A 12,923-nucleotide genomic window follows, 5' to 3' on the forward strand; every position below is an offset into this window, starting at 1 on the left:
TGTTTTCACCTTTCCTGTGAAATATTCTGCCAATATTGACATATATAACTGTTAAAACAATGAAAAATGTTTCTGTACTGATCATTTTCCTGCCTAATTTGGCCAAACACATGCACTGCTTGTAGTACAAACAGGCTAGCCCTCTCCTCGTAAAATTTTTGGCTGTGAGATGCACTTATAAGCCATGTGAGATATGTACCCCGTCTGAAACAACTATTAGGTGGCATTATCCAGTCGACATACAAGCAGGCAGGACACATTAACATCCATCTTTCATGGCTAGTTCTATGGTGTTTCAGTCTTCAGAGTTTGCTTATTTAAATGAAACACAACAGGAAAAATACCTCCGGTTTAGGAAAGCATTTCAACAGTGGTTGAAAGATAATAATATTCAGGAGGAACCCTGTGCACCTCTTCTCCTCAGATTTATCAGGACATAAAAGACCTTTCAAACATGCTGGGTAAAAAGGTTTCACACTGACTGTCATCCGCCTCTGCTCCTCAGGTGGTCCTGGCCAGCTGGTACCGGATGTACACGGGTGTGATGGGATACTTTGGGATTCCTACAAAGATGTGTTGGTCCATTAATAGAGGAGAGGGACTCACCCCTGTGGACAGCTGTGAAGGTACTGTCTGTCACCATGGAGCTAAAATCCTGTCTACAAATACGTTCACACACAGAGACAGCAGGTTGAATGATGACTACATCACACTGGCAGATAAGCAGCTACACTAACGTTTACAACACTACACAGACTCATTTAACTGAACGGATGACTAATTTCTCCACAGATATTTTTCCTTCTTGGACATTTGCAGTAAAACAGCCACATGGGAGTCGGCAGTTTAGAGACAATGCATAAACTGTACTGAAGCAAAGAGGATACAGGGATACAGATATTTTCAATCACATTTTTAACTTTCTGCTAAAACTCAACATGTTTTTTTACCTAAAACTTGATGCCACACAGATCCCTGGTAGATTGCTGCTTTTAAACTTAAGTACAAAGGTAGAATTTCCATCAGGGCTGTGCAATTAAATGAAACTTTATCATTGTCAAGATGAGTACTGTGTGTAAATTTTCCTATCAGATGGAGACCTTTATTTTGTCGGAATTATTTAAGTTCTCCTTCGCTAGAAGAAGTCTGCCAAAATCAGGAATTCTTCTACTGTCTTTTTCCTATAAATGTCTGCTTTACTCACAGTGTCATCTTAGAATGATCCAGTGTGTGATTACTTTGCACACTAGGCTTTACAACAGAACCCAGCTGACAGTGATTGTTGAGGTTTATAACTAGGGAAGGGTGCCAATACCAAGCCTCAGTACTGGTACCCGTACTCATGAAACATTACTGATACTGTGCTTTGTGCCATTTTACTTCTAAATGTTAGGCTCCAGTTATTTCATCGGGTAGGCAAAGTTAGAGCCATGTCTGCAGTCTGAAGGTATTTTAGAAATGAGGATGACAAAAGTAGAGCAAACTACAAACAAGTGGTGCGCTATAGGACGATCTTAGATTGTGAAGAAATAGAATGTATCAACGATCTGTTAAAGCAGTTTAATCATAGAATCAGCTCTTTTTCTTCTAGCTCTATACTCAGTCACCCCCTCCCTTCCTGCTTCCTGATGCAACAGTGACTCATGGCTGGAAATGAAACTGAAACTTAGGACTTAGTCCTCAAGATTTCTAACTGACATATATGGAGCTGTGCATTGGTTTTCTAAACCATTGGTGTGCATAAAACATTTATTTGCAAAATCTGCATGAAGTTTGCAAACATCTTTTCTTGATTGCTGAGGTTTGAACAGGGATGAGATCCTCACTGAAGTCAGTGGAGGAAAGTGTGGCAGGAGCATATACTGTTTTTTAATTGTTACAGCTGATGTTTTGGAATCAGTAGTTTTTCCTGAGTTATTAATAAGTCTTTCCATCTCTCTACATGAGGTTAAACTGGCAGGATATTGGGCTCATGAGTGAAACTTTATATATCCAAGTCTATTTTACATAGGGAGGCATGTAATGTCTGCAAGGTTGGGACATCGATAGCTATCAGAAAATGTTTTAAACAGTATAATCTTTGATTTTGCATTTGTTTAGCCTATATGTGTGATACTGCATGATCTCAGCTTGCATCTCCGGTAGCCTACAAGTGTGACATAACATTTTTCCGATGTCTTTATATGTAAAAATCAACAATAACATACAGTCACTACTGCACTGCATTACCATGGACTGAGATATTGATCATATTCTGGGTTATGCTTATATTTACTTAATTTGTCAGTCTGTAAACATGGCAAAATGAACTCTGTCATATGAAATTCAATATGATCAGGATAACTGTGCAAAGTGAGAGCTGTAGGAATTCTTTTATTGTCCACATGTTTTAAAATAAAAATCACTGTGTTAATATATGTCTGAGAAACACTGAAGTAGATTTAAAAACACAAAAGAGGACACACAAATCAAAATTTTAAAGTAGTGCAGAAAATGCAAAAATAGGTTCCATTAACTAGATCAGTATGCAGGAAAATAAAAATCTCATCCTTAAATATCTTGGAGAAAACTTCCAGACTTTTTTACCTGATGGTGCTGACTGTGAAATGGCAAATTTCAAAACATTTATCACATTGACCAACAGGCTGTTGAACAAGGAAAAGAATAAAGTGTACAGTATTTGAGCATTTAAAAAAATATATGGGAATAAGTTTGTGTTTTTCCCCGACATTAACTTACAAATTTGACTTAAAGTTGAATGATTAAGATTGTGATAAAAGTGAGATCGTGATCTGGTCATAAAAACAAATCGTCAGAAATTTTTTTCCATATTGCCCAGCCCTACTGCAAACCATGCACTGCTAAATTGTCAATAGAAAGGATAAGGAACATCTATTGAAAATTACTTTCAGGGCTTGATCAAGTATTCATATTTTGACTCAGCATTGATTAGTAACAAAGTTCTTGTGCTCTTACTTGATCTGACAAAGTGGTATCAGTGCTTCCTGTGGTTCTAAAACATGCTCCACCCATAGACAACTATATGTTTGTCTCTTGTATTTACTTTAATTTTGTGGCCTCTTTCATCTTTTTCCCCCTGGCCGTGTTTCTCAGGATACTGAGCTCAAACTAGTGACAGGGGTGTTTGCCTTTGGGGCATTTAGCCAGAATGCTTTGTTGTAAGGTTGTACCCACTCATCCCAGAGTACACAGTGTGGGAAGAGGTGTTCAGTAGAAATGATCCAATACCATTTTTTTGTTTCCCGATTCCGATACAAGAGCATTGAGTATCAGCTAATACTGATGACCAATCTGATAACAGTGTAAACTTTCTGGACAGACTGAGCTGTGGAAAACTAGAAACGTATTTTGGATTCACAATATTTTTAGCAGATATTTGTTCGAATAGTAAATCATTTGTTAGACAGGAAAATTTCTGCTGATATTTACAAGCAACAAATCATCTACAAATGTTGACCTGTATTGCCTCTAATCTACACTCAGAAAGAAGAATAAAAGTGTTTTTAAAGTCACGTTTTCCCTGGATCACATTACAGCCAGTGGTGCATGTTTAATGGTTTGACTAGAGAAGACCATACCGGGTATACCTGTGCCACCTGTGCCATGCCATGGCACACAAGTATAAATGCGTGCATTTATTGTTTGCCAAATTAGCCCAACATCATAACCAGAAGTTCTTTAAAGTATCTTCCCATACACACAGTAGTGCTGAAGGTGGAGATGGACGCACACTGTCAATGTATTTATCATAAAAGTGCGCTCATTACGCAGCACTGTGTTCTTGACAGTAATTAAAGCTGTACCTGGGCTATTTTTTATACCATGGGATACGGTATCACCATATTACCACCCATTACCAAATAGGATAAGCTATTAATGGTGCCTCTACATAGCAGCCTTCGCCATCAATGTGTGAATGTAGAGTATACGGCTGGGTGTGACCTGCAGTGAAAAAAGCGCTCTGAGATGTCAGATGACTAAAAATGTGCTAAACAAGCGCAACTCCATTTACCTTTAGTAAGAGAAAGAAAAATAACAAAATATGCTCCTTTTGGAGTCTGAAAATGGTCAGTGAGTGAATCTGTGATTTAAAAATACCCTCAATGCAAACAACAAGACAGCTGCTGCTTTATATTCTGGTGATTGAACAATAAATGCACCTACTTTTTATTCTGATACTACCAGCAATTAAAGGTGGAAAAATCATTTCAAGCGTAGGACACAGCACAGCAAACATAATTAATTTATTGACCCAAAGGAAAAAAAAATCCTTTCAACCTCATTCCTGACAAACATTTTTCTGTTGTTTGTGGAGACATTTCCTCAAAGAATAAATCTGCTGTCAGCTTTCCTTTGTGGAGCTGCAATCTGTGTGTTTCTGTCACTTTCATTAGTGAAGAGAGGAACCCCAGGGTCGATGAACACTGCCTGTTTTCACTGTTTACATAAACCTGATGCAAGCCGCCTTGCATAAGAGCTTACAGAAAATGGGAACATTTCCTGTCAGCCGCTGCATTATTTTTGTGAGGCTCTGAATACAAACATTAGTGAGAGGAGCATGGAGTCTTTATTTGATTTTTTTTTAGACTGAGCTGCTGTTGGAACAAGGAGCTTTTGCTGTTTGTCTTGTGATTTAGTGTCACACCACAGTGAAGAAAAAGCTCTCGGTTATGTCAACACTCCCAAAGAACCTTGTTAGTCATAACGGCTGTGTTAATCTCCTCCAGTGTCTGATAATCAAGTGAGGTGCAAGTAAAAATAAATCTGCCTCTGCTCACTAGAGTGTAACTAAAAAGCAAACTAACAAAAGTTTCTGCATCAAAATTACATCCTGTCCTCGCTTTGAGTCCAGCTGACTAGACAAGCGCTCTTCTAGCTCAAGTCCAGTCACCATTTACTATTATCTACTCTACATCTCTGCTGATGTCTCCTCTCTTTTCTGCTTTGCAGTAATTGCAGAATGTTAAAATGCAGATAAATATTTGTCAAGTCAAGCTTCAACTCAATTCCAATTTTCATGATTCCTTTTTCACAAATGAGAATAGAATATGGCAAGGCCAGAATAGAAATTGCACTGTTAACTAGTGTTAAGACAAAGTATGGTAGAGCTACTTGGACAAATCAGGACACTGGTGTGTAGCACTCATGATGGCATCGGCAACTACAATGTAGCTATGGCATACATTTGACACAGAAGTATCAGGCTTAAGTAGACAGAAGGAGGGGGTAGGAAACCTCAGAAGTGCAAGAATGGGGCGGCAGGGTGGATACAATAGTACAGTAGTTCCCAGTTGGATTGACATTAGGACATTATGAACATAATTTACAGTATGGGTTTGAACCACTTCGACACCAGTTTTTCTCCTTTATTTTCCACATTTATTTAGAAGGTGAAACTTTCTCAATCAGAATGGAATTAGACAGAGGACACTTGCATGTTCTTTGCATTACGTTTGTGAAAGTGGATCCAATGAATGTTTGGTATTAGCCTTGAGCCACAGTGTGTGCTTCGTGGTGTTAATTTTTGGTGGTTAATTTAACTAAAAAAATGCAAAAAGAGGTTATAACTGAGGCTAATTAATGCAAAGGTGAAACCCCACATTCTATGCTTAAAGTCTGAGGATGGCTAGACTATCAGACACATTTCATCTGTGCTCTCAGGCCTTTATCCTCGTCTTCACTTACATTACTCCAAATGTTTCTCAAGAAATAAAAAGTTAGCACCCAAAACTTCTTGGGAAAGGATCCCTAAACCCCTATCATGGCATAATCTAATGTAACTATATCTTCCTTTCCATCTAAATTAAATAAATCTCAATTGCCACCAAAATGGTACTGAACCTTGTTAAATATATTTTTGTAGAGACCCTGTTAATACCAGTTAAATGTATAAGTAGTTCATTTAAGAGACCCGTCTTCTTTTCTCATGTGTCCAGTGCTGTTGCTTTTGATAAAAGAAAAAGTAATTGATCAAAAAAATGCAATATTTCTTATTAGAAAACTTGATAATAAAAATAATAGATTACTGCGGCCCTAATGAGTAGTTGTAGTGCAGTGTACACAGGACACGTAACTGGTAGCCCTTACAGCCCAAACTAGCAGTCCCAGTGCAACCTGAGCCCAGCACTGCAGCAATTTGTATCTTAAAGGCTTAAACAACTGTTTGAAGGTGTGTTTTAACTGGTGACTCGCTTGTTTCAAGTCCACGATCATTCAAAAAAGCAGGCTGTGGCGATAAACCAGGTCAGAGAAACAGCTAAAAACACCATAGCTCTGTACGCTCACCACAGCCTCTGCATAAACTAAGTTATATGAATGGTAGAAACATTTTTTTCCTGAGAAGTTCTTCATGTAAAAGTTCAAGGTTGTTTTATTTATTTATTTATTTTTTATTTTTTGAGTGCTTTTACTGTGATGCCATTGGAAATGTGGCAGTTTGACACACCTCAGCAGGAGAGAAATGAAACTTAAAAACTCAGATGCAGTTGCAGACACACAAGTAGATTTGTAAAACTTTTTATTCTGCGATCTTATGCATGAGTGGAGCACAGCACCGTCCTGTTTAAGTAGCTAGTAAGACCTGGATATGCATTTGAATGTGTTATCCCTTTTGATTTTGTAATAATGTGATATAATGCTGTAACCGCAAAGAGCACTTAATACCATGCTGTAAATTTTAGGCCATATTGCCCAGTCTTGGTAAGGGAATTTAGGAAGTATGGGTTACTTTTTGGCATTGAAGACTTAGACAGGTCTGATAGGTCAGTCTTTGGTAACAGAATGTTAAATCCCATATCCCTTGTCTTCCTCAGTAACCCTGAGCATCATCTCTTTGTCTGTCTTGATGTGTTTTTGTGCACATTAGGGATGGGTGACCCAGCATATTTCTACGTGACCTGTGTGTTCCTGCTGAACGGAGCGATGATGAGCTTGTTTTTCATTTACGGCTTCTTCCTCAGGTACCTCTGCACCATACCCTGCCTCTGTCCTGCATGCTCACATGAATTTTTATGCTTGTTCTCATAAATCAGCTGTGAAGCCGAGACAGAAAACAGCTTTTCAGTGTTCCTCCTGTCAAATAAGGATTTGAAACATCAGATTGAGGATATTATTTCTGAGCCTGTCTCTCACTCTACGCTTTTCTTATCTTTCATCCCCACTTCTTTCATTTTTCCCGTGTAGTGGCAGTCGACTGGGTGGCTTTGTTACTACGATATGCTTTTTCTTCAATCACGGCGAGGTGAGTGCTCTGCTTTTACTCCGAGTGTCAGTGAGTCAGAAGAGTCTGCTTAGTACTCTAATTCTATGTGAGTCTCCCTTGGTATAAGCTTCTGAAATGTGTAAAACCCCAAATAGAAAAAAGGGCTCGTAGAAAAGCAGAGGGTGGTTAATGGGGACTCATTTCAGCCCCTCAAAGGAGCTTAGAGTTGGTTTTGGCTGGCACTCAAAGCTTAGTCCCTCCACCCACCTCCTCTTCTCTCCAGTTTCATTCACAGCAAACAGGAAAACTCTTTTCTTACAGATCAATACAGCAGTATTTCACACATTCATGCACAAAGATAATTCTCTGTCCTTTCAAACATAATTCACTGGTCTCTCCAGTCATTCTTTTCTCTTGAGAAGAGCACCAGATGGTTGGTTCGGGAGCATGGTTGATTTTGCCTCTTCTCTTTGCTGTTTTGAACACAATCCAACCACAGAGTATGTATTTTCAATTTAAATGGAAAAAGTCACTTAAAGCCCCCAACGACAATTATCAAACTCATGAAAAATACTGACTTGTCTGAAGTGAAACTAGCTAAAACTAAAGACATTCACCAAATCTGACCTTCTGAGATTAAGCAGTATATTTTGCCCTTCCACCAACTAATAGAAAAATATCGATATAGGTAACGGTAAGAACTCTGGTTGATAAGGAGTATCGATAAGGGTAGCAACATCATAAAAATTAACAATCTCCATCTCTACTACAGAGTACATCGAGTAGTTTTTTAGAGTGCTTCTGTTAGTAGTGCTTCTGTGAGTAATTGTGTTCAGTAATCTTGATCTCAATATCAATAAACATAGTTGTGATTATGGTTTTTTTAAAACAATCCAGCAGCCCTTTAACTGTAGGTAATTCAAGATGCTTGAACTATCTAAACTCTCATTTTTTTTTACCATGAGTCAAAGACAGTTTGTCAATCAGAAAAAGAATTCTTGTGCTTCAGGAAGTCTCTGTGTCTCTGCAAAAACTCCCTGGCATTTTGAAATTCAGGATTTGGAAAGAGTCAAATGCTTGACGCAAGCTCAAACATTCTCACAACAACAGCCCAAAAAACTCACAGTCAAAGACAGAAGTCAAAACCATAACCAGCAGTGAAACGAGGAAGCAGTGGGGCAGTGACCGAGCACCATGTTCTGAGGTGATAAATACATGTATTAGGCTAAAGTGAGAAGTATAACGTATCTTTCAATAGTGGTGTGAAATTTAACAGCAATAGACAGTTTCCTCTTCACAAGCTACAAATTGTTCTGATGCAGAGAGGGAATAGCAGAGTTTGGGCGTTGGTTCCCTGGCCATCCTAGCGGGGGCAGAAAATGTCATGAGCCGTTGACCTTGAATTCACATAAATGCTCAGTATGCAGATATTAAGTGGTAATGCTTAAAATAAGGTATGAATGCTCTTCACAGTGTGTTGACAACATTTTGATATCCAGTAGCTCGGACTGCATAAGGAGTTCATCTGAAATGCCTTGTTTTGGTGGTTTAGACATTCACATGTGCTGGCCTACATTAAAAAAACATCTGTCGTTCACCAGCAGGTAAAAGGCGAGGTGAATTTGTCCGTTTAGTCTACCTGCTTCTTGAATTGAGTCATTTTGGTCATTTTTATTTATTTTTATTTATTTTAGAAACATGTATGTGTCGAGACAAAAGCAGTTAAAGAGGCACCTCTTGCCTCTTTAACTGGCTCCATGGCTTATTTGCCCCCATTTATTTGTATCTCAAGCAGCTTCACAACAAAAAGCATGCAGGGATGTCCAGCCTCATAATTCATGTGATAGTAATTAGAAAGAGAGTTGATATTATTTTGTTATTTGATACAGAGCTTTCTTAACCCACAGGCACAACCCTGTGTAAATCGCTTGGTAACTTGTGAACCCTAAGTTGTAGGCACTAACTTGTTTTCTCCTATAAAAGCTCTGCAATGTGTCTTTCTAATTATGTCCTCCGTGCATTCGTAGCTCTTACCAAACATTTTGTAGAGAGCCTGGAACTTGGCTGACTTTGCGGAGTGTCTGAGGACGGGGTTGTCATATACAACAATAAGTGACACAGTTTATAAAGACGTTGATAACTTTTGAACCATAAGCCATAGACACTTACTATTTTTTTTCCTCTGAAAGCTGACAGTTTTGCCGTTCATTTGCTACCATCAATGTCTCCGTAGCTTTCAAGGACGCCGTTATAGCAAGCCGAGAACTTTGGTCACTTTTCGGGGTCTTTAATGATCAAATCCCAGTGTTAGATCCAATAATAAGCGTCTTTTTATCAATTTTTATTTGATTTTTGATCATGGTTTTTGGCTTTCTTCAGTGGGCAGTGCCATGTTTGTTGACATGCAATGCATTATGTGAGGGGCTTTTGACCAGTTGCGTCTCTACTGCTTAAAGAATTGGCACAAATGAATTTAACCGCAAAAAAGCACATGGACTTTATTATGTAGATATTTTGATAACTGTTTATCACAGAATGTTTATTTTTTTTCGTTGTTTGGTCCCTAAGAGATGGGAGAATAAGTCTGTGTAAAGAAAAGTCTTGTCACTATTGTTAACTGTGTGTTATCAATAAAAATCTCAGAGTTTCAAATACAGATTAGTTTTTTCTTTTGTCTTTAGACACCTATAACTTCTTTAAAATTCAAGTGGCATTACTGTATTAGATATATTAAGAAAACCCAAGTTGTCCTGAAAAAGAATTTTTAGGGCTTGACTGTGCACTACAGCGTTGATGTTTTTCAAGCTTTTTAAGACAGAAATATCAGACGAGACTTGATGATGAAAAAAAATAGCTGTGAGCTCTAAGGGTTAAAAATTTCATATTTGTTGTGTCTTCATGCATGTTATCAGAGCACTCGTGTGATGTGGACTCCACCCTTGAGGGAAAGCTTTGCCTATCCCTTCTTGGTCCTGCAGATGCTCCTTCTCACCTACATCCTAAGGTAAAATCTCCATCAGCTTCTCAGTCACTAGTGTGGAAAACACTAAAGCCCAACTCAGACCAAAGATCTGTGATGAGATTAGTTAAAACTTGTGGCTGCTTGTGACAGGCCACTGTGCAACTTTCTAAAAGCCTTTGAGTCCACTCTGCTGCAGCTGCAGAAGACAATGCATCATTTCCATAATAATGACTCTTACTGTCACTCAATTAAAGGGATGTGTTTTTTAAGTCACTGCGTATTGAATCTGTCCCTAGAATAGAAGGATAGTACTACAAATTCACTGTTTTCTTCTGTGTCGTTATCATCCTGATAATGTGTAATATCAGACTGTTTGCTTCTTGCTCATCACTAATTCATCATCATCATCATCATCATCATATCGTAGCAGCAAAATTTTACAGCATATGCATGCATAAAAATGCTCAATCTTGTTATAACTAAGATATGATATGAAGTAATTTCCTGCTGACAAATTTGGCTCATACAGTCTTGTAATGCCATTTATCAGCTCATTAGTGCTGCATGCCCTACTTACATGCACAGCTGATAGAGGGACAGAAGGCTGAAGTATCTGTATGAAAAGTAAAATAAAGGGAATCTTTTCTGAAATTCACAGCATCATTTAATCAACAAAATATTCTACTTTGGACAATACTTTTCTGAGGTCTTTAAAGCTTTTTGAAACAATATTAATAATAATAATTATAATAACATCTTGGATTTATATAGCACTTTTCAAGGATTCCAAGGATGCTTTACAAGAACACATAAGACATGGACAGACTATGTGAGAGATAGGATGAGTGTAAGAAGTAGTTTAGTCAAGACTGAAGGCTGTGGTGAACAGGTGGTGCTTAAGACGTTTTTTGAAAATGTCCAAAGATGGAGTGCTACAGATGTCTGGAGGCAGAGTCTTCGAGAGGGTGAGTGCTGAACGCTCTGTCTCCAAAGTTTCGGAGTTTGGTTATGGGTATGGAAAGCAGGCCAGTGTCTAAAACAAGATTTCCATTTCTCATTTATCTTATTGCAACATCCTAAAACCATTTGTTTGCAATTTGATTGCAGGAAAAAAACGGCCTGATTTGAGCTTTGACCGCTCAGTTCAGACTGCTACACAGTTCAAAATGGTCAAGTTATGTTGTATGTCTTTGGTCTCAACTGAGTTTAAGATAGAAACTATGTATTGTAGCTTAAGTACTCTTAAATTTTGTTCGAAAAAATTCACACTTCACATCTTTATTTTAGTACAGATATGTTTAATGTAATTAAACATAACATATTTTTCCCAGATCGTTCAAGCACAGTTTGTAGTCCTTTTTTGAGCACTGATGATCTGATCTGTTAACTCTGAAAAGTCTCAGGTCCATTTTTGAATTCCATGTGGCTGCAGGCCATCACGGTCAGATTAGACCGAAGCTGATTTCAGAAGAAATCCTTGGCCCATTCTACGCATCCTGAAATCACAAAACCATCCACAGCACATTGACAGTGTTATGAAAAAGTATATGCCCCCCTTCCTAATTTGTTATTTTTTTGGCATATTTGTCACTCTTACACGTTTCAGATCATCAAACAAATTTTAATATTAGACAAAGATAACCTGAGTAAATTCCAAATGCAGTTTTTAAACGATGATTTCATTCACTTAGGGTAAAAGCCATCCAAGCTTCCCTGGCTCTATGTGAAAAAGTAATTGCCTCCTGAACCTAATAACTGGATGTCCCATCCTTGGCAGCAACAAGGACATAGCTGTCAGTGAGTCTTTCACATCACTGTTGAGGAGTTTTGGCTCACACTTCTTTGCAAAATAGTTTTAATTCAGCTACATTGTATGGTTTTTGAGCATGATCAGCCTATTTAAATCATGCCACAGCATCTCAATTGTATTTCAGTCTGGACTTTGACCTGGGAACTCCAAAATCTGGATTTTTGCTTTTTAAGCCACTCAGAGGTGGACTTGCTGGTGTGTATGGAATCAATGTCCTGCTGCATTATCCAAGTACAGTTGAGGTCACAAACTAATGGCTGGATACTCTCCTTTATGATTTTCTTGTAGAGATCAGAATTTATTTTTCCATCAATCACGAAAGTCGTCCAGGTCTTGAAGCAGCAAAGCAGCTCTATGTTTGACTGTTGGTTTGATGTTCTTTTGATGAAATGCTGTGTTCGTTTTACCCCAAAACTAACCCTAACCCTAACCTTGCAAAGCAGATGGATATGCTCGTTTCCTTGTTTTTCACTGGCAAATCCATCTTGCAGAGCTCCCATATGAACCGTTTTGGCCCGCTTAGAAAGTGACAGGACCAATCAGCGACTAGGGGCAGTACCTTAAGGCTTAGCAGAGTCGTGACATATACAAGCAGCGACAAGAGGCCGGTGCTGCGGTTATGATGGAAGAGATTAGCGTGGATGCTGCTAAAGCGCCCGTTTTATCAGAGCTTGATGACATTTCTACGTTAAAAGAAGAACAAAGGACAGCACTGAGTTGTTTTCTTTTAAAAAATGACCAAAGTCGAGTACTTACATGACTATAGTCGCCATGTTTCACGTTATTCCTCAGTAGCTGCGCATGCGCAGCTTGATAGCGGCTACGTCACTTGTTTTGTTGCTCTGATTGGCCCGAGATGTGACAGATTGTTCACCCAGTCATACTCCGAGTTTTTTTTCAAAGCCTCTGCCCTCTTGCAGTGGTATGGC

General features: G+C 38.5%; 1 protein-coding gene across 1 annotated transcript in view; it reads left to right on the forward strand.

Annotated features, from left to right (window-relative positions):
• Positions 1-12,923, forward strand: part of dpy19l1l (dpy-19-like 1, like (H. sapiens)) — a 46,138-nt gene that overhangs the window by 7,189 nt on the left and 26,026 nt on the right. Inside the window, exons 5-8 of the mRNA XM_041793906.1 lie at positions 506-626; positions 6,887-6,980; positions 7,204-7,261; positions 10,135-10,226. Coding sequence (XP_041649840.1) covers positions 506-626; positions 6,887-6,980; positions 7,204-7,261; positions 10,135-10,226 — 365 coding nt within the window. The remainder of the gene's footprint in view (positions 1-505; positions 627-6,886; positions 6,981-7,203; positions 7,262-10,134; positions 10,227-12,923) is intronic.

The sequence above is a fragment of the Cheilinus undulatus genome, linkage group 8, assembly GCF_018320785.1.
Source record: "Cheilinus undulatus linkage group 8, ASM1832078v1, whole genome shotgun sequence".
Taxonomy (NCBI): domain Eukaryota; kingdom Metazoa; phylum Chordata; class Actinopteri; order Labriformes; family Labridae; genus Cheilinus; species Cheilinus undulatus.